The 21027-nt window shown below is 38.0% G+C and overlaps 1 protein-coding gene across 3 annotated transcripts in view; it reads left to right on the top strand.

Annotated features, from left to right (window-relative positions):
* The window catches only part of CCDC141 (coiled-coil domain containing 141), a 182649-nt gene that overhangs the window by 128873 nt on the left and 32749 nt on the right, over positions 1-21027 (top strand). For 2 of the 3 annotated variants that reach the window (XM_046658983.1, XM_046658985.1), the window contains 8 exons: positions 2498-2657; positions 4439-4558; positions 6254-6445; positions 11063-11242; positions 16590-16769; positions 17353-17478; positions 19298-19486; positions 20361-20540. In XM_046658983.1, coding sequence (XP_046514939.1) covers positions 2498-2657; positions 4439-4558; positions 6254-6445; positions 11063-11242; positions 16590-16769; positions 17353-17478; positions 19298-19486; positions 20361-20540 — 1327 coding nt within the window. The remainder of the gene's footprint in view (positions 1-2497; positions 2658-4438; positions 4559-6253; positions 6446-11062; positions 11243-16589; positions 16770-17352; positions 17479-19297; positions 19487-20360; positions 20541-21027) is intronic. The other variant, XM_046658984.1, reaches the window with a different exon arrangement.

Below are 21027 nucleotides of genomic sequence, written 5' to 3'. Positions count from 1 at the left end.
GGGCAAAGTCATCATTGCTTTAGAAAACTATTAGAAACTGTCATGAGTGACGTTTTTATGCAATAACTATCTGTGCATACATTCTTCTTGTTCCTTAAATCTATGTCTTCTCTCCTCTGAAATATTGATCAAACAGTATTTTATTTAATTTGAAAATATGCATTAATCTACTACTTACAAGGCTATATGCTCAGGGCTGCAGAGGATGTACGAGTGAATAGACTGTTGTCTTTTGCCTTAAAGAATTTACAATGCAATTGATACACATGCTAAGGCACAAATCACCATAAAATGAGACGGAATCTCTTTGAAAAATTGGAAATGAATGAGCCTTCCAAAGACAGAGAGAGAGAGAGAGATCCTATTCAGTTGGTTGTGATTCACCTAAATTAAAATTGTAAGTTGCTAAAGAGCAATATTTTTTGGAAGGAATGCTTGATTTGGTTTTGTTTTCGCCATTTCCCGTTCCCTGTGCTGGAGGGACCTTTCAGACATGAATTTGAATGGGGTGCCGTGCCCCTCTAGTGGCCACTTTGTAAGCTACAGACAGTCATTGCATTATGGGGACAAGCCAGCCAATTTCAAAAGAGCATGCAGGCCAGACTAATCCTGTTTCCATCAACACTCAGCTGAAGGAAAGTGAAATTTTAGAGGACAAATTTCCTCCACCCACTGTCATGTGTCAAGAGTGTGGACGCTGAGATCAGATGAACAGGTTCAGATCCTGGCTCTGCCACTTAATAATTGTGACCCAGGCAAATTAACTGAGCCTTGTCCTCCTCAGTTGGCTCATCTGCAAAATGGAGATCACAATTATACCCAGATCACAGGGTAGTTATGAGAATTAGAAAAGAGACTACTTAAAACATTAAAAATGGTGCCTTGTCACACTAAGTGCTCAATAATTGTTTTTGGAAAATGTTTACCCATTTACTTTCACAAACTTTGTTCTCTATACCTTCTTTTCACTTCTTCACTTTTTCTTTTTTATTTATCTTTCTAATTCCAGATTTGCATATTCTACAGAACACTTCGAACCTATAGTATATAAGACAACTGGGCTTTTAAGTGCCTTTTTAGCATATAATGTCTCAAAGTCTAAACCTAGTCAAAATACAATTATTATTACTGATACACTGCTTTTACAGGATTTGCAGATTTAAATATCATAAGAATTATTTTTAAAAGTCCCCTGATTTATTGATTATACGCTTCACTGTCTCTGAGTTATTAAAATGCAAAACTAATTGTTTTAAGTGTAACATCTGTGGAACATTGTGTGTCAGAAACAAGATTTCTCACAGTGGTTTCATTTTTTCCCCCCAATTAAACTTCTCTGGGACTCCAGTGGTACCCAGAGGACATACTTGAATCCCATGCGCATTTGACAGGATCCTCAAGCTGGTGATGATGAACTCTCACCTCTCTAGCAGCTTCATTGTCATTCTTGTGAAGTTACTTTAACTCTCAGTCACTTGGGATCTTGCCCTCCTTTCATTACTAATTACATTTATTTTTACAGAGTCATAAATTAATTATTTGAGGGAAAATTACTGAAATCTGTACCTCGTTTCAAGATCTTTTTAAACTCTGGGTAATTAATTTTAAGAGTTATCATGTTAATCTTTATTAGGATTTGATGGAAATGACTGATGGGAAATTGAAGACTTCAAGTTCTTCCATAGTAGGACAGGCTCTGTCTCAGAGAAAGGTTGAAAAGTTAAAAAGCGATCATCCCATGGGCAATGTTCTTTCATTGTTTTGCATTGCTAATAGGCCTAAGTTGGACACAGTTAGGAAACTTGCCCATGTATCTTTAGACCAGAGCAAGTGGGGTCCAAGTCTAAGTTCATTTATTGTTTTAAAGGCATTTTCATTTTTTGAGCTGTCATGTCCCTTCTCTTTTTCTCTTGAGGCCAACACAGGTGAAAAATGACAATGTGAGGCTTGGTTTCTTTTTTATGAGCAAGTGTTTTAGATTCCTAATTGTTGGTGATGAGTTGGTGTTCATCGAATGAATACAGCCTCAAGCATTCGTAATCATCGAGAACAAAGTCCTTAGTGTTACATAAATATTTTACCCTATTGGATCAGTAAATGTTTTGTTAATTGGCTGATCTACATTTCTATTCAAAGAGCATCTTCAGATAAATGAAGCTTTTAAATAACACCCACAGGAAACTCTTGGCAGACATACTGTGCTTTTTGCCATAAGGTTCTCAAAGTATTGCAGAGAAATATTAAAAAGTAAACCTTTAGAAAAGAAGATTAGACCTGATTACAAAAACCCGCAACTCATCTTTTCCCTCAGGATTGACTGACTTAAACAAAGGAATGTGATTTGGTTTTGCCCTCTACTGTACCAGGACTATAGCTACTTAACTTCTATCATCCTAAAGCCTGAAGCTTGATAACTTTTCTCAACTCACTCCTATCACGAAAGAGTAGATTCTGTTTTCCAATATTCCTTATTCCTGGCGCTTCTACATGGGGGCAGCTGGCTTGTTCCTTTCAGCTCTCAGGGGACGGGCATTCACGAGATGATGAGATGCATTCAGCGACGAGTAGATCATCTGACGGAACAGTGTTCGGCGCACAAGGAATTTGCTCTTAAGAAACAGCAATTAACGGCCTCAGTGGATAGCCACCTCAGGAAGGTAATTTCATAAAATGTGTCCTCCCTAAGTTACTATTGAGATGCAGCTTCTTGTTTGGTGATAATAGATAGTATGGCAACTGCAGCATGTTGGCATGGTGGGAGGACGGGGAGTGTCTCCTTAGGCTTCTCTTACGCTCCACATGAGGTTTTATAATTGAACAGAATAGAGTTGTAATTTACTATTGATCATCAGCCATCCCTGCCTCCTGTTGCCAAAACTAGATATGTAATCCTACCAACCACCCCAGCCCTGAACACCTGTACACCAAGGCAGTCCTTGCTTTCCACAGAATTGTGTTAACTGAACCATGTGCATATTGGGATTGTGTCCTTGAGTTACATGGTTCTATGCATGGTTCCAATATGCACAAGTTTCAGCTCACGTGGTACCATACAACATGAGGACTGCAGATAGATAGATACCCAAAATGATAAGTTTTGGGAGGTCCAGGAATAAATTGCCATTATCATACTTTATCGAACCAGGTTGGCACAAATGACACGATCATGGTCATTCTGAATAGAAGCGGACACATGAGAATTCTCTCTGCAGAGTGAGGATAACAGCTTGGTATGGGAGAATTTTATTTCCCATTTTCAAAGAGGAATAAAACCAGGAAGCTACTATTTGACTAAATAAAAAATTACCTATCTAAAGGTGGGATATAGCAAAAACTAGTGATATCTCAATGACATTAATGCTAACGAACCTTGCCGCATAAGTTAGGTCTGAAATTTCAATGATGTTTTCATTTGATACAATGGACTTAGATGCCTGACTTAAACAAGGAGAACTGGCAGATTTCACAGGACAGGACATTAAATAACCATGTCTCTAGCTAAATTGCCTCCCCACCTGTTATTGATCCAGAACCCTGGGAATTTGAGCCTTGGTCTGATGCCTGGGTCCAGGGAGATTCCAAATATGGTGGCAGCTGTGGTGACGCATTCCCCAGAGCTTGAGACTCAAGCTAATTTGGTGATGGTGGAAAACACAGTAGGAACTCAAACAACTGTTGCTACTTATCTTACTGCCAATTTGACTGTGGGAAGTATGGACTCTAGTTAGAGCCAGGGGATGAAGGAAGTAACTTGGATGGCATAGAATCCTTTAAAGGTCACTTTATTCTTTGAGTCATGTGTACTGAAGATCAAATCATAGTCCCCTACGTTCACCAACTAAATGGCCTAAGCGAGTCCCTGTGTTTTATCATCACATGGACAGGGTTTGGTGCTGCCCTAGGATTCCTCACCCCTAAATACAGCAGTCCCTAGGTGATCTAATACCCAAGGCTTGGACCTCTGCTTCGTGATGTGCCTATAAATTGGGCCCCATTCAACTTACAGTGGATGATTGTGAATTAATCAGATAAATTCATCTCTATTGATGTGTTATCAAGTGCATTATTATTTCTAGGTAACGTAGATAATAAAATTCGTAGAAGACATGGATGATTGCTTCTATCTCACTGCTGTTAATAAAATTTATGTCTGTTAATAAATATGTATCTTTAAGCACTTACCTTCAGTGGGTGGGTCAGCAGTATTGCCTCCTATGAAGAGCAGCGTTATTAATTTACATATAAATTATTAATTTACATCTATTATTAACTTACATATAAAATCTGAAATACTTAAAACTATTTTTAGATTAAAATTGATATATCTATTTAAAGTAAAATGGGAATATAGAGAGTAATATTTATTTTCTTTACACATACGCATGCATATATGCAAATACATATTACTAAGATTGTAATATGTTCTTTATTCCTAAAGGTGGAAATGTCAATTCAGAAAATCAGTCCAATACTTTCCAATGCAATGGATGTTGGTTTCAGCCTTTCTGAATTACAGAAGATTTTGAATAAATATTTGGAACTAGATATGCAAGCTAAGGTAGACAAAATAAGAATTATTATTACAGTTAGGATTTGGTAAATATGGTTTATTGTCTTTATACTAAATAGCTATAAAACTGAATCCTGGTTCTCTTGAAGGTTGCGATTTTAAATTAGTATTGTGGCAAATAGTGACTTAACAAGTCCTACTAGTATGTGCATCTAAATTATTTATATGTACATGTGCATTTATTAGGGCGTTTGAGCTCACTGAAACTCAGCATTATAGCCTGGTATTAAACACTCGCTTGGCCCCTTTTCCTTGCCTGGGTGATGTTGGCAACCCCCTTTGAGGATGCCAGAGGAGGGAGGGAGAGTGCTTCTCTGAGACTCTTTGTGATTTGCTGCTAGAGGAAGTTACAAAAGGAAATTACCAGAAGAAGCATGCCTTAAAGCAAGATTCCAGGAGGCAAATAAAAACACCGTCTTGCTGGCACACCCAGTGTCCAGGGACAGAAAATGCCCCTCATCTCCCTGGCACCTTCTCTGGCTCCCTTTCACATGAGACTTATGTTCAACTATTCCTGCTAGCAGCTCCAAACCCGCCCTGAGCCCCAGGCTGCCCCAGCAGGTGTTGCGGAAAGTGAGCCAGGCCCTCTCCTGGCGCCCAGGTGGGCGGTAACCGGCCCTGCTGCCCCTCGGTTCTCAGCCCATAAGGGCCTCCTTCACAAACAGCGCCCTCACCCAAAACTCACAGACAAACCAATTTTTTTAAATGGGATGTTTCTAATTAATTATTTAAAATGTTTAAAATAAACCATATGTCTGAATTCAATTTTTTTCCTTATTTAAAAAATTTTAGAAGGAAGAAACTCCCCTGCTTCCTGCTTCCCAGAGTGCTGTCTGGAAGCAGCGCTTGTAAATTGAAATTGCCTTCACTCAATGGAGTCCTTGGGAAGCATGTTAAACACAAGCAGGGAAGCAATCCCTTCTTGCTGCAGATGAGAGTGAAGCTTTTTTTTTTTCATTTTTGCTTGATTCCTAGCTTGGTCTCACATGAAATTTTACACGGCTCTTTCTGTGGCAACTGTCTATGTGATGCCTACAGCACCTGCTCCTCCATGTAGTCAGTAGTTCGATTGCATGTGCCAGAAATTGCACTTAAAAGAAAACACAGGAGAGCAACCCTAAGCAAGTCACATTCCCTGACTCTTTAGGCTGTTTAAACTTCATATGGAGTGTTTCCCCTACACCTGTTTTAAAATCCTTCTAGAGAGATTTAAATGACTGCATAATTGATATGTTATTTTTTATAAGTTAAAAAATGAGTAAACGACTTCTATAAATTTGCCATCTCTTATATAACAAAATTAGTTTAAGAATTTGCTAGAGCTATTGTTAAGTTTCATAGAGCAATTCTCGTGTATAATTATTTTATTCAAACTAAGTAAAATTTCTGCCAGTTTGTTTTACAACCTTTCATACCAAACAACCTTTCTTCTATTTGTGATCCAGAAAAGAGAAGGCTCTACATAAGAGGTGTGGCTGATAGAGTGAAAGAATAATTTGAGATGGTTTTCATTTTAAGATGACTTTTTTTTAAATTTTGAAAGTTGTGCCTTTCTTTTATTGAGGAGAGCCTTGGTATGAGTTCAAGTAATAATCGTAATAGATGGATGTACAGAAGGTAATGAAATGTGAATGTTCATGATTCCACTGTTGGCTTCTGACCTCCTGTGCTTTGCTTTCATAGGAGACATCACATGAATTAGAAGCAGCTGCAAAACTTATGACAAAGAAGAAGGAATTTGAACCTGATGAAGCAGCATCTCTTTCTTCTAAAGTGAAATGGCTAGAGGAAGAATTAAACATACTCGGTGAAAGGATCGGCTCCAGGTCACAACTCCTGCAAACTTATGTGACATTTCTAAAGTCATCAGAGGAGGTACGGTACCTATAAGCTGACCTTCTTTGGCAAGGTGGCCTCTGCCCATCTTCCAGCTTCCTATGGGGATAGAAGCCCTCTTGGGTAATCCATGTTCTTCACCCCCGCACATGTACTCACTTATAGGCCCTTTATTCTCCAAAGCAATGCACAAGGACTCAAAAAGTAAGTTCTTTTACTAAAAAAAATTACAAATTGTCTGTATAGATATATACACAAATAAGCAAAGTAGTCGTGTTGGAGTACTTTTTACTACAGCCTACAAATATTTACAATATCCTAAACATAGATGAAAATGATTTAAAAATAAGTTATTTTCTATTTTAAAATGTCACGAATCTCTTTGAACACCTAAGTAATTAGTGTGATTCATTTAAAATACACAGAAGTGGAAATTACTGGCTGTTGGGTCCAGTCTCAGATTTGTCTTGTTTGAAGACTTCTAACAAACTTCCTCTGAAAGCTTCTTCTGAGGCATTGTTTTGACTGGTTTGTACTAGATAATTCATAAAATTCCCTCTAGTAGGCTAGGATTTCATCTCTCAGAGGTCCCAGCTTCTTAAAGATGACGTCAGTAATAGAAAAGTGCTAGGATTCCACCTCATTTAACTCTGGTCCCAGTGCACCTCGGTGCATGCAGGTCACTCTCCTTTCAGGGACGGGGCCCTGATTTAGTGGGAGGTGGAGCCAGCAGGGTCCACTCAAGGGTGAAGCCAGCCAAAGTTAGGTAGCACACTCGTATTCCATCTTCTCATCCCACCTTCCCAACTCTCTCACGATTACCTCCCACCACCACCGTCCTGCCTACACACATTTCCTCTGTTAGCTCTCCTTGTACAATATTCTGAATTCTCACCACTCCAGAGGAAGGCCATGCCCAGACCCTGGAGTCTCAGGAAACCATTGCCTCCTTTTCCACATCTTTACTCCATGTTTTGTAATTTCTGGCTTTTTTTCAGTTATTCGTAGCCCTGAACTCTCATGGTTCAGCAGAGGTCTTACAACTGATGGGATTATCCTGTTGACGAACATTGTTATTAAGAACTTGAAATGGTGGAGAACGTACAAAGAAGTGCTTGTTTTCTGTGTCTTCATTGCCAAAAATGTACCTTCTTGGCTTCTAGTTCAGCATCTCCTTCCACGGCTCACTCTGGCCTCTGGGACCAAGAGCCTCTCTAGGGCTGGAAGCTTAGCTTTGCAAACAACTTTCTCAGAAGGACCTCATGTCCTTCCAATCTTCCCAGCTTTCACTAAATCTATTTCCTGCCTGGCAGAGCCTCCTGTCCTTCTAATCTTGGCAGTGGTCTCAATCTGTCACTCTCCTACTCTCTCAGGCTTTCCTTCTTTCCTCACCTGCTCATGGTTACACATTTCCATTCCACTCTCCATGCCCTCAACTCTCTGCCTTCCAACCTGACTAACCCTGCCAATTCCCAATACTAGATCCACCCAAGACTGTTTACTCATCTTCTCTTTCCAAGCTTCCAGATGCTTCTGCAGAAAATCATACAATTGTGCTGATTGGCGCTCTTACGAATGTATCAGTCTCTGCTTCAGCTGGGTCCACCATATGCTCCCTAGTTGGTGCCCAAACATCTTACCCCAGTTTCCAAGCCTAAATCTTAGCTTATAACCTTACCTCATACGTGACTGAAAAACACAAGGCCATTGAGCCTAACTGCCTTGACTTCCTTCGACTTTCAAACCTAATAGCGTGTTCACTCATCTTCCACTGTTGCCAATAAAGTCCCCACTCGTGTCCAGCATTAATCTGTAATCAGGATGCTCCTTCTTCATGCAGAATCTAGCACCAGCAACCATCCTCTAATACTTCAGATTTGCTTTTTCCCATCGCTTCCTTCCTTTTGGTCTACAGTTATGTCCAAATGGTCTTGCCCTCACCAAGGCTACCACTCTATAATTTTCCTTCCCTTCACATCTGGACTCTTGGAGTGGGAAGATGACATTTCTTGCCTCTACTTGGTCATCCTCTCCAGTCCTCATCCCACTGCTGTTTAGTTTATTCCCCTTTCAATCCTGCCATTTGTCACTAGCTCACTCCACTGAAAATGTTCTCGTAAGCTACTTACTAGTTAACAAATGAAATGGTGTATTTTCAGTCTTCATCCTGGTTAATCTCTCTGTCACATTTAACCTGGTTACTCTCATCTCCTATGACTTTTTTTTTTTCTGGGAGTGATTCATCCTGAGCTAACATCTGTTGCCAGTCTTCCTCTCTCTTTTTTCTTTCCTTCCCCAAACCCCAGTACATAGTTACATATTCTAGTTGTAAATCCTTCTAGTTCTTCTATGTGAGCCATTGCCACAGCATGGCTACTGACAGACGAGTGGTGTGGTTCTGCGCCTGGGAACTGAACCCAGGCCACTGAAGCAGGGCGTGCTGAACTTTAACCACTAGGCCATCAGGGCTTCCTCTCCTTTGATTTTTTTTAAAGAACATATTTACCAAGGTATAATTTACTTAATTTTATGCTATGTACCTACTTTAGAGTGGAGTAATTTTTAGTATATTTATAGGGTTGTGTAAGCATCACTGTACCCCAGTTTTAATATATTTCCATCACTCCAAAAAGAGCCTTGGTGCACACTTTTAGTCAATCCTGGTTTCCACCTCCAGCCTTGAGCAAGCACTGATTTGCTCTCTGTCTAGACAGATTTACAGTATTTGAATATTTCACGTAAATGGAATCATCCTGTCTACTTCTTTATCTGTTCCTTCTCCTTTGCCTAAGTCAGTTCTCTGTTCGTGAAGTATGATGTGTCACAGAGTACCTGCATATGCACATTCTCTCTTTTGCACATTCTACACACTTTCCCTACAAAACATCACATCCCCATCTATGGTTTCAATTCACTAATAATTCAAAAGTTGTTCCTCAGCCCAAACTCTCCAGACCAATGCCTTCAACTTCCAATCATTCTAATCACCTATGTATCCTGTAGGTTCCTAAAACTGAACAAAACACAACTGGTTATCTTTTCCTCAAAGATGCTTTTCCTTCTGTATTTTGGCATTGGATTAATGACCCCACCATCTGTCAGAAGTCCTAGGTAGAAGCTTCAGTCTTTTTCAAGCCTTCTCTTAACAATTACTTGTTTCATGCAGGCTCTGTGCTTTTCACTCCTGATTTCATTTAATCCTTACAACACCTCTATATTCGGTTACTATTACCCACATTTTACAAATAAGTTCACCACTCATCTTGTGCAACAAGAACTTCACCCACGCTAAGATCATTCATCATACTCTGAACCAGCCAGTGTTTTCAAACTCGTGCCTTCACATGTTAGTGCTTCCATTTGGGATCCCCTTCTCCTACTTTCTCTGACCCTGGACAATTCTAAAAGAGACAGATCAAATGCCACTTCCTGTGGGAAGGCCTTCCCTATTTACTCTATGTAGAGTCGATGGTCCCTCCTCAGTGTGCCCACAACATTGTGTGTATACTTGTCTTTTGTTGTAATAATCTGCTTATGGTTCTCTTTCTCCCAGAACTATGATTAAGAACCCAAGGAAATAAATGTTTAATTTTTACTGAGTTAATTTAACTAACTCGTGAAGGATAAGCAGCAACAGAAAATTGAGGAAAGATCATTCTGGGCTGAGAAAACAAGCATCAGCAAAACAGAGGCATGAATAAATGAAATAAGGGCAATGAGGAGAAAACTCTGTTTCTTAGTGTCATTTGTAGGCTCTCCTATTAAGTTCATTTAATTAAGAATGATGTTAAAATCTGTAAAATATAGTGACTAACCATTTCCTGAAGTTTCTCACCCTATTTAGATTGCTTTTGGTAGTTGTGAGCTCTTTGAGTTTTGTGCTATTGTCCATTAAGCATTATTCAAATGCATAAATGCAAATAACTTGCGTCAAAAATTGTCTACTATTTCCACATCACCTAATTACATGTTACTCTGTAGTTCCACAGGCACATTTGCTTTTATGTAAGATCTCTTCAAAGAGAGTGATTTAAAATAATCTAGTACTGCTTACTTCGGTTAGCAAATGAGAAAACACAATTCTAGGGAGGCGAAGTAAGATAGCTCAATAAGATTAACTCATGGAAGCAGTTTAATATGAATACTTGTACAGAAAATTAGCAATTGTTTGTACTCTTTTGTTCTGGTTTATCACTGATAAGTAGCAAATTGTGATCTACTAATTATTTTTTCACTGACTTACATTTCTTTCTGATTTGTATTCCTTGATTGCATATAAACATATAGATGTCTTTCTTCTGAATTATAAAACTCAGCTTTAAATGGAACTACACCGGTGTTTGATATAAATTGTCCCCAGTTGCAAAACATACACATATATAATACATAAATATGATTTTGGCTACGGTAAGTAGGTCTTATGGGTAATAAACTTGTCAGTTCAATTTAGTACCCAGTGGAGGTCCTGTCTGTCAACATCCTAAATAGATTTTCATGTCTTTTCAGGAAATTGACTGTATTCGATAATTATTTAAAGAATTCCGAAATGCAGTTTCCATTTAATTTTTACACAGGCTTTGATTGGAATCCAGTGTTATTTTCTTTAAACATGTTTCTAAGCCTTCTTAACGTTCATTTATATTCTCCTTTTTGTAGGTAGACGAGCAGTGTCAGAGCCTTAAGGAGTTTTACCAAACTGGAAACCTGCAGAAGGAAGAGGATGATGCTAAAGCTAAGCATTGGTCTGACTCAGCTGAGAAGCAGTGGCAGCTATTTGTAAAGAGGAGTTTTTTAACTCAAGACCTAGGGCTTGAGTTCCTTAATTTAATAAATATGGTGAGAATGACATTAAATGAGTCACCCCTTCTGCAAGGATGACTTGTCAAAGTCAAAATCATAAATTCAAAAGCTCAACTGTCTATTAATCAGCAATGTTGGCTTAGAAAGTTTTTAGCTTCACTCAACCTAGAATGGTCCTGAAGTCTAGCGTTTATGTGCTTATTTGGTTCTAGACCTCTTGTTAGTTTACAACATGAAGGCTATGTTAATTACTAACAAGAAAAAGTGTGTATATTCCAAATGCAACATTGTTTTTATTACATAGAATCCTCAGTAGAAGTTCAACCAAAAGTTCTGAGTTATGTTGAGAGTGTGCATCAAGATCTTTACAAAATTTCCGGCAGCTTAAGACAATGTCTAGGATGAATCTTCATTTTAAAGAATTTCTTACTATGCAGATCTTTTTATAGTGAAGCTCCATTGTATTTAGAAATGTACCCTAAAGTTAAGCTGTCGATTTATCTTTTAAATGTTCTAGAATCCGTATATCAACCTCTGACGCATATAAAGTTCTTTACAGAATTCTTAAAAGAAGGCTAATCCACCCCTCTTTCAATACCTCAAGTATCTCAATTCATTGTTAGAAAACTCTAGCTGCTAGGAAATATTTTTTTTTCAATGTTAAGTCAAATTGGTATTCATTTCTTGTTCTAACCCTCTATTGCTACACTGGGGAATAAAGTAGTATTTTTACTTCATTCCTCTTACAAATGAAAGTCCTTCAAACTTTGAAAATAGTTGCTATGTCTAATCGAGTCTTTTCTGCAGCTAAACACATAGAAATCTTTTCTATCATTTATGAGATAACTTCATTTCTTTCTCCATCCTGATCCCTCCTCCCAGAATTTTCTATGGTTTCTCAGAATCAATCATAAAATGTAACCAAAAAGTGAAGTATCACTTCAAAACAAAGTACAACAAAGTTGACATCATTCTTTACTAGCGAGACCTAAGATTAGGTTAACATTTTTACTAAGAATTTCACTTTGCTGGTTCATATTAAGCTTGTGATGGAATAAAACTCCCATCACATTTTTATGGCAATTCCTGCCAAGCTGGGTCTCTCTCATCTTATGTCTGTGTCAGCTATTTATCTTTTCCATACAAATGTGGGCCTTTATATTTATTTCTGTTTAATGTCATTTGTTAGTCTTCACTCGTGATTCCATCTTGTTAAATTAATTTTGAACCTGCTACCTACTACATTAGCCATCTCTCCCGGGTTTAGTTCTATACATTGATAAGTAAGCCTCTTATGGCTGCAATTAGATCTTTTATAAAAGTGGCTGATGGGCAGGTTGACATACCAACCCATTAAGCCATCAGTTGGTTAACCAGTTTTTTAAACATTCATGGATGCTCCCAGTAGTATTTTACTTCAACCAATATTTCACAACCATTTTCTTAAGTCTATCATGGGAGACACTGCTCAAAACAAGGTCCACCCTCCTAGTATCCTATCAATTACATAAGTAGAATTTGGCATAAATCAGGTTGACTCCTAGCGATCAAGGCATTCTTTCCAAAGTGCTCACAAGCTGCTTAATCAACAATGAATTTATCGTACTGGTTTTCAATGTAAAGCTTACCAGTCTGTAAATTATGTAGCCATCCTTTTCCCCCTTTTGAAAATCAGGGCATTTTCCTTTCTCTAATTTTCTGGCCGTTTTCCTATTTTCTGTAGATTTGCAAAGATAACTGACATCTGCAGTTTTCCCAGTTCTCTGAGATGTGATTAATCCCAGTCTGGAGCCTGAATTCCTTTAGAAGAGTTAGATTCTGCCTAACTATCCTCATCTACTTTGAACTACAATTTCCTCTTTGTCTTCTTTGTTTCAGTCTTTACTGTTTGAAGGCCATTCTTGCTAAATCAATGTGGAAACAGATAATAGTCTTAAGCAGCAGAGAAAACGTGCTAAGCAGTTTGCCCATGTTCTTAAGTTATAGAGGTGATTTATTGTAAAAAATAATTTTCTACTTGGAACATTTAGAACATATGCTATCTATCTCTCTTTCTATCTTTTACATTTTTACTTTGTTCAGTGTATCTTTTTCCACTCTTGATGAGTGTACTTCTCTAATTTATACTCATAGGGCATTCAAATATTCGCAAACTGTGTTTATTGGCCTATCTTTTTTATTAGTAATTTCATTGCAGAAATTTTATTTTTCAGTTCTGAAATTTCCAGTTGGTTCTTTTTTATTAGATTTATATTGCTGAAGAAATTCTCTTTCTTGTCCATCTTCTCCATCTTTCCTATACTTTCTTGACCATTTTAATTATGGGCATTTTAAAGTGTAAGCTAATTCCAACATCTGGATCTGGAATTGTTTTTATTGCATACTTTTCTCTTGGTTTCCAGTCATGTAGGCCTGTCTTGGCAGGACTAGTGAATATTTATCAAATGTCAGGCATTTTGTATAAAAAATCGTAGGAGTTCCAGATAGTGTGATTTTCTTTCCCCAGGTGGATGTTGGTGGGATCACTTAAGCCAGTTAGGAGCTGGTGAAGTTGAATGTGGAGTGAGGTTCTATCAAGGCTCAGTCTACTCTGCTGATCTTGGGCTCTCAAAGTTTTCAGCTTAGAGCTTGGTGCATTCTTTGAGATCTCGCCACCAGCAGGTCCCCAACACCAATCTTTGTCTTGGAAAACTGCTGAAAACCTCCACTCTGCTTTTCAGAGGCTTGTGCTTAGTTTTTTTTAATCCACTGCCCTGTACAGCTTGCATATTTTGTTAATGTCCTTAGAAGAAGATCAGCTATGTGCTCGATACCCCCTCCCCCCAAGTGTCTGCCAAAAGCTCTGTTGGTTTCTCTGTTCCCCAGCAAAGCCTCAATGACCAGCCTCCCGTCAGTGCACAGAGTTGGGAAGTGCCCCTGGCTGGGGCAAAAGTGGTGACAGGTGAGCTCAGGTTCTTCCTTCTCTGGAGTCTCAGCCTCTTTACTTCTTATTGTCACAGCAGCCCTCTGCTGCCTTCAAATAGATGCTTTCTGCATTTTATCCAGCTTTTCTAATCGCTCTAAGTGGAAGCACTGTTCTACCACTGGCTATTCCATCTTACCCGGGAACAGAAGTCCTTTATTACTTATTTAGAAGGTTGAAGACTGTACAGTCAGATTTTCATTTAAGATCTACAGAAGGAACCCATTCCAACTCATGTTTTGTATCTATGTCTAAATAAACTTATGTTATCATAATATTCACATGCCTGTTTTAAGTTCTCAGAAATAGTGTGTGTTTTACTACACACCTTGGTAGTCTTTTATCTTGGTATTAGAAACATTGTCACTTTATTCCAAGGTCCTCACCACTGTCATATGGTAAATAAATTCCTTCTTATTGGTAAGAGTTAAGGTCCACATAATGGTCAAGTTTATTGGTTCAATGACATTGGGAGATATGAAATTGTTGGTAAAGCAAGTAAAACACAATTTTTATTCTCTTTCTACCTTTTGGACCATTAAGCTTTTAAACAAACATTATTGTTGAAACGTGGTAACCAGTTTGGTTGTTAAAAAAGAAGGAGGCCAGCTGGCATTTTCCGTTAAGTGTTCTACTCTTGATTGGGTTGCTGTGGTTCATATTTTCAAGTCTGAAATTGAAAATTTTTCAGTTCATCTAAATATCATCTCAATCAAAGAAACCAATTTATGCCAGAAATCTGGCAGACATCTTGACGAAACTGCCAATTTACTGATTTATAGTGGTGAATACTAAGAATGCTCTCCAGGATACTGCCTTCCCGTTATCAAAGTATCTGGAAAGCAAGACATCAGAAGACCATTCACTGTGTGTGAATCTAAATGGAAAATGGATAATTTAGTGCCCGAATTAGACAAGATTATGGAACATTTTTCCATGCCCTTATACAGAAGTAGAATGAATAGTGTGTTTACTAACCAAACCTCAAGCAAATTATTCAATCTTCCTGAGTGGCCAAAATACTTAAGTTGCCAAATATGTAATCACTCTGCTTGGATCCTGCTAGCTAGATATCAAACAATCTTCCTACGGTTCTCCCTTTCCTAGACACGACTCAGACCAATTTTGATTAGAGTTGTAATTTACATGTTGCAATTTTCAAGTTTACATTAGATTATATCCTATATTACATTTTGATTAATAGTTTCTTAATAATACATGAATGATACCCTAGCTTTATTAGTAGATAAAAAATGTATTTGTGGGTCTTGCTATAGTTGTCTAATATCTTTTATAGTATGTAGCATCTTATTAATCATAATTACAGAACACATCATTTTATTACTAGATCCCCAAATTCGTGGGGGAAATCTCATTTACCACTTGCAGTTATACTTTTTGCAACTAATTAACACTTTAGAATGTCCAAATTAAGATAAAAATACAAATGTGCAATATTAATGTCATTTAAAATAATTTAAAAATAAGATGGCTTATTATTTAAATTATTTTGTTACATATTTAAGATACTATCTTCTGACAACAATCTAAAAGATTCCTTAGCTTTTAGATACCTAGCTGTCACTGCCCTTATAGAAATCCATGTACAATTCCTCCTTAGAAATTCAAGGATTTATTGAGAAAGGCTGGCCATCAAAGTAAAAACCACTGTTTTGCCAAACAAATATTCTTCTGCATTTTTTGATGTTTGCACATAAAAAAGTACGTGGTCTTACTCTTTACCTCTCTTATCTTTCATCCTCCAATTGAATTTCCCCTTGTTTAAAACCATTCTTCAAAGGATTTCAAATCAGTCAGCCAGAACATATCAAAGTTGAGAAGAGGTCTTTGAATTTAGATATTGTGCTTCTGGTGCACAACAGAGGTACAAATATAGAGATATATAAGCCGCAAAATTCAGTTCTCACAAAAGGGAGTAACTTGAGGAACTGCTCACTAGGGAAGTTTAAAATAATTGTAAGATATACAATGGGATAGTTTAAGGAGAAAAACTGGCCCAAAACAAGCTACCCCCTCATATTCCACGATATTGAGATTTTGACATATTCTAATGAGGGTGTTAAAATAAAAAGTGCAATACACTTCGAAACTTATGCATTAAAACAATCTTGACTTCACCACTTCTAGATCCCAGCGCTTAATCATGCCTCAAGCCCAGGAAATAACCAGACACTAGCAGGGGACTCAAACACCACTGGGGTCTTGAAGAATCCTGGACCAGCTTCCAAGCATAGAATATGGGCTCTGAGAGCCTCTCACGGCCTTTTCAGCCTTGTCTTGGTATCAGAACTGAGCTGTGCTTCAGCTGTGATCAATAGTTTGCCTCCTAGAATCATTTTATGCAAAACTATTGTACTTCTTGGGAAAGAAAAGCCATAATATGGATTATTAATTTAACAGGCAAAAGAGAATGAAATATTAAATGTGAAAAGTGAGGTGCACATTATAGAGAACACTATGGAAAGACAGAAGGCAGAAAGGGAAGAACTCGGCCGCCTTCGGATGGTATGGCAACTTAAAGCCACTGCAAGCAAGCCTGTGAAACAACAGTGGGGAGCATTCAAAGAGCAACTTAGAAAGGTGAGAGGGCATGCGCCAGATGTTATTCAGCCTTAAAAAGGAATGAAATCCAGACAGATGCTACAACACGGAGAAAACCTGAAAACATTGTTCTGAGTGAAAGGACCCAGACACAAAAAGATCAATACTATATGATTCCACTTATATGAGATGCCTAGAGTAATGAAATTCACAGACAGAAAAAACAGAGTAGAGATTACCAGGGCCTGCGGGGAGGGAGAATGAGGAGTTAGTGTTTAATGGGCACAGAGTTTCTGTTTGGGAGGATGAAAAAGTTCTGGAGGTGGATGGTGGTAATGGTTGCACACCAGTGTGAATGTACTAATGCCATTGAACTGCATACTTAAAATGGTAAATTTTGACATGTATATTTTACCACAATAAAAACAAAAAGGTAAAGGAAACCCAGGTCCCGTGCTTTTGTTCATTAGCAGTTTAGAACCACAAGATCACCGAGGTGGTGAGTGTTTTCATGGAGATTGAAAAGTTTGATGACACATCACATCATCACTGGAATGATCATATCATATTTGCTGGCGATGTCACGGAATACATATGCATAACTATCCAATGTTTATTTCAGACTACTCACAGCTTAAAACTTCTTCAGGAAGCACTTATGCCTGTGTCTGCGCTTGACCTTGGAGGGAACCTTGAGACCATTTTAGGTCTACGGAAAAAATGGAATGAAATGAAGCCTCAATTCCAGGTGAAGAAATAGATTGATGGACTTGGGTGAATGGAAGAAAAATTTAAAATCTATTTGGTTGTGGTTTACCTAATTAATTTTCACAGACTGGTGAATTACTAATTTTTCTAAACAAAAGCATTGCTTGTCTAAAAATTCACTTTAAAAACATTTTTCTTACTGTTTTTCTTCAGTGTTCTATATTTGGTGACACATGAACATTCAGGCTAAAAAATATCTTTAACATATTCTTATCTTAGATTATCTTAATTTGCATTAAATTAGTTCCTTATTAATGTATTTATCATGTCTTCACTCTAAGTATTTTCTTAAGGGGTATAGACGTGTTTTAGATGGAAACATCTCAAAGTAAGGATGGGCAACTTCTGACACAGAGAGTCTAGCCTCCGTGTGTGAAATCACCACTGTGATGTCACTGCCCCCAACCACTGGCACCCCAGACCCCTACCACCCTCCCAGGAATTTTGCTGTGCTCTCTCATTCTCCCTCTCAGGGAGCCCTCAGGATATCAGAGATAAAACCAAGTCATATTCCCAGCCCCTGACTGCTAGATGCATTTCATATCCCGCACCTCCTGCCACCCCTACACCTAACACGACTCCCGAAAATAGTAGCCAGTTGCTTTATCCTCCTGCCTGGATTCTTGTTCTTTGTTGCAAAGATAAGATACCTGCATTTCTGTTTGCCACTACTTCGTTAGTGTTCGCTTTAGAGAATGCCAGAATCAGACAATTGAAGATTTAGGGAATATCTAATTTAGATTCCTTTAAGACAAAACTGATGTAATATATAACCACCCTACACACAAAAAACACACACACCATTGTAACCCACAGTGAACTCTTTCCTCTAAACTCTCAGAAAATTCAGTTAGCCTACATGTGAGGTTCTTCGATATACCCTATGTTATATGTTTATTTGCATTTCGCGTGCGCAAACATGCACGTGCCCCTGCACATGTGCGAGTGTGTGTGTGTGCGCCTAACTCCTCTAATTGAGGACCATTCCCAACCTTCTTTGGCTCTTTCCCTGTGACATGCATATATTTGATGCCCACAGGCTTGATTTCAGCTTGAAGAACCTTATTAAGCTATTCTTCTGAAGATTATTTTCTTAGCCTAAGTCGTTTCCATTACTTTTATCTTTGATATAAAATCCATTCCTGAAATTATAGCTTCTTCCTCTTTGAGATGTCCACCCTTTGCAAGTTCTACCCCAGGATCTGAATTCCTATAAGGGATATCTGAGCAGTGCTGGGTAAAAGGAAGGCAGTTTACCCCTCCCTACATGTGACAGCTATTTGTGGATTCTGGGATGATTGATTTTAAAGCAGCATATCTACTGTGCTGCTCAGCTGGTGGTTCATTCTGATCATTCTTTTATCACAAAGGACAAGTAATTCCCCCAACATATTTCTACATTGTCTTCTCATGGTGTTCTTACCATACTACCTGATTCTAGTCCGTATTAAATATCAGAGATGATCATGGCTTCATAAAATATCTAAAATACTTTTATTTAACAGATGACTAGAATATTTGGTGTGTCATAGAAATATATAACTTTCCATTTCACCACCTAGCTTTGAAACACTTTTTTTGCATTGCTCATAATTTTTTAAAAATTTCTGAGTAGATAGGGATGGAATAATATATCCCTAGCATCAAGCACAAAGGCTGGAGTTGCAGGAGTGGAGGCTCACAATAAGTATATGTTAACAAATGACAGAATGATTCGTTATTTAGATCTTCAGATAGTCAGCTGTAAAGTAAAAAGCTCTCTAAAAGCTCGATTCCTCTTACCACTTCTAACTTTTTAGCAACTGAGTGACGAGGTTCAGTACATTATAAAAGAATCAGAAGAGTTAAGTGGCAAAGGAGCCCCTGTGAAAGAGAAGTCTCAACAGCTGAAGGACCTTATTCACCTCCATCAGAAACAGAAAGAGAGAATCCGAGATTACGAAGATATCCTGTACAAGACAGTCCGGTTCCACCAAGTAAAGGAAGAGGTCAGACTTGTCATGGATGTCTGGAAGGCCCTCTGTCTTAAACTATGAAACTAAATATTAATTATTATGTAATAAAGGCCAAATTGCTTATTCTGATACTAGAAGCTTTCCACAATCTGGCCTCTAACTTTTCTCTCACTATGCCCATCCTCCCTTATGTCCCAGTTCAACAGAGCTCTTCTTTGTCCCTCAAAGATGGCACACACATTCCTAACTCTGAGCCTCTAACTCCTCTCTGCTGTCTAAACCCTGACCCCGCTTCCAGCAATCCTGCCTACTTGGAGTGATTTCTCTCTCTTCTAAATTCCCAGAACTCTCATTGCTTATTCCACACAGCTGTTATTTTTAGCATCTTGATTCCTAATTACTTTTTGATAAACATAGCTCTTTTCTCACCAACTTGAGTGTAAGCTCTTTGACGGAAGAAAACAAATTCAATTTTTCTGTATCTCAAGTATCTGACATCGTATAGGGCTCAGTAAATATTTATTTGTTGTTGATGGCGGTGGTTGTTTTTACAAAAACTTCACAGTTATTAGTGTCTATTAACAGAAAATGGAGATGTATTGATACCCTTTTAAAATAGGCTCTGATTTTACTCAGACCTCACATTTAGATCTTGCTAAGGTTTTAGGCCATGACCAAAACAAGAGTACTTTCTTCTTTAATACAAATGATGATATTAGTCCCTCAATTTTACCTGTTGATTTGCAGCATTGTAACACTTATTTAGCTATAACACTAATAATTGTCAATGGGCTTGGCAGCATTTTGACCAGCTAGTAACATATATTATAGGAAATAGGCTTTTAAAAAAATCTGTTTTCATAATAAAAATATGAAACATGCTAACTGTGAATGCCCAAAATTCCAGCTGGGACGTCTCATCAAATCAAAAGGACTGGAGTTTCTAGAACGGCCAACGGAAGTGGATGATGCTCATGATGCCCAGGTTTACCTCAGTCGCTCTCGGGAAAAGCAGGCCCATATAGACCATCTCCATAAATTGGCCCTTTCCCTGGGAGTGGAGATCATCTCATCAGTGCAGCGGCCTGTAAGCAACTGAGAACACCATCATTTATCCCTAATTGTAGCTGGGAAGTGGGCTAGCATAGGAAAGAAGCCAGGCAGATTGCTTAGCATATGTTACATTAAAAAAAATATTAAATCATTGGGGTAGTTATTTGTGGTGAGTTTCTACCACCTACAACAAAAGAGAAAAATATTAAGGAGAAAAAAATCTGACTATAAAAGTTGTTTAATACACCTATTCTCACGCTAATGAAAAATATAAAATTGTAGAGCCGTGTTGTCCAATATGGCAGCTGGGTTTTCACTTTTAAAATGTGCTTAATGCAATTAAGGAACTAAACTTTTAATTTTATTTAACTCTAATTAATTTATATTTAAAACTGATCCTCACTATAGTTATTGGAAAGCTTTTAAGTATGTTGGGAATAATTTGGATAAATGAATCTTCTTTTAAAACTGTAAACTCTAGGGGCTGGCCCCGTGGTCGAGTGGTTAAGTTCGCGCGCTCC

This window comes from Equus quagga, chromosome 4 (genome assembly GCF_021613505.1).
Source record: "Equus quagga isolate Etosha38 chromosome 4, UCLA_HA_Equagga_1.0, whole genome shotgun sequence".
NCBI classification, from domain to species: domain Eukaryota; kingdom Metazoa; phylum Chordata; class Mammalia; order Perissodactyla; family Equidae; genus Equus; species Equus quagga.
The sequence above is the reverse complement of the archived record's forward strand: the minus strand, read 5'-3'. Positions and strand labels throughout refer to the sequence as shown.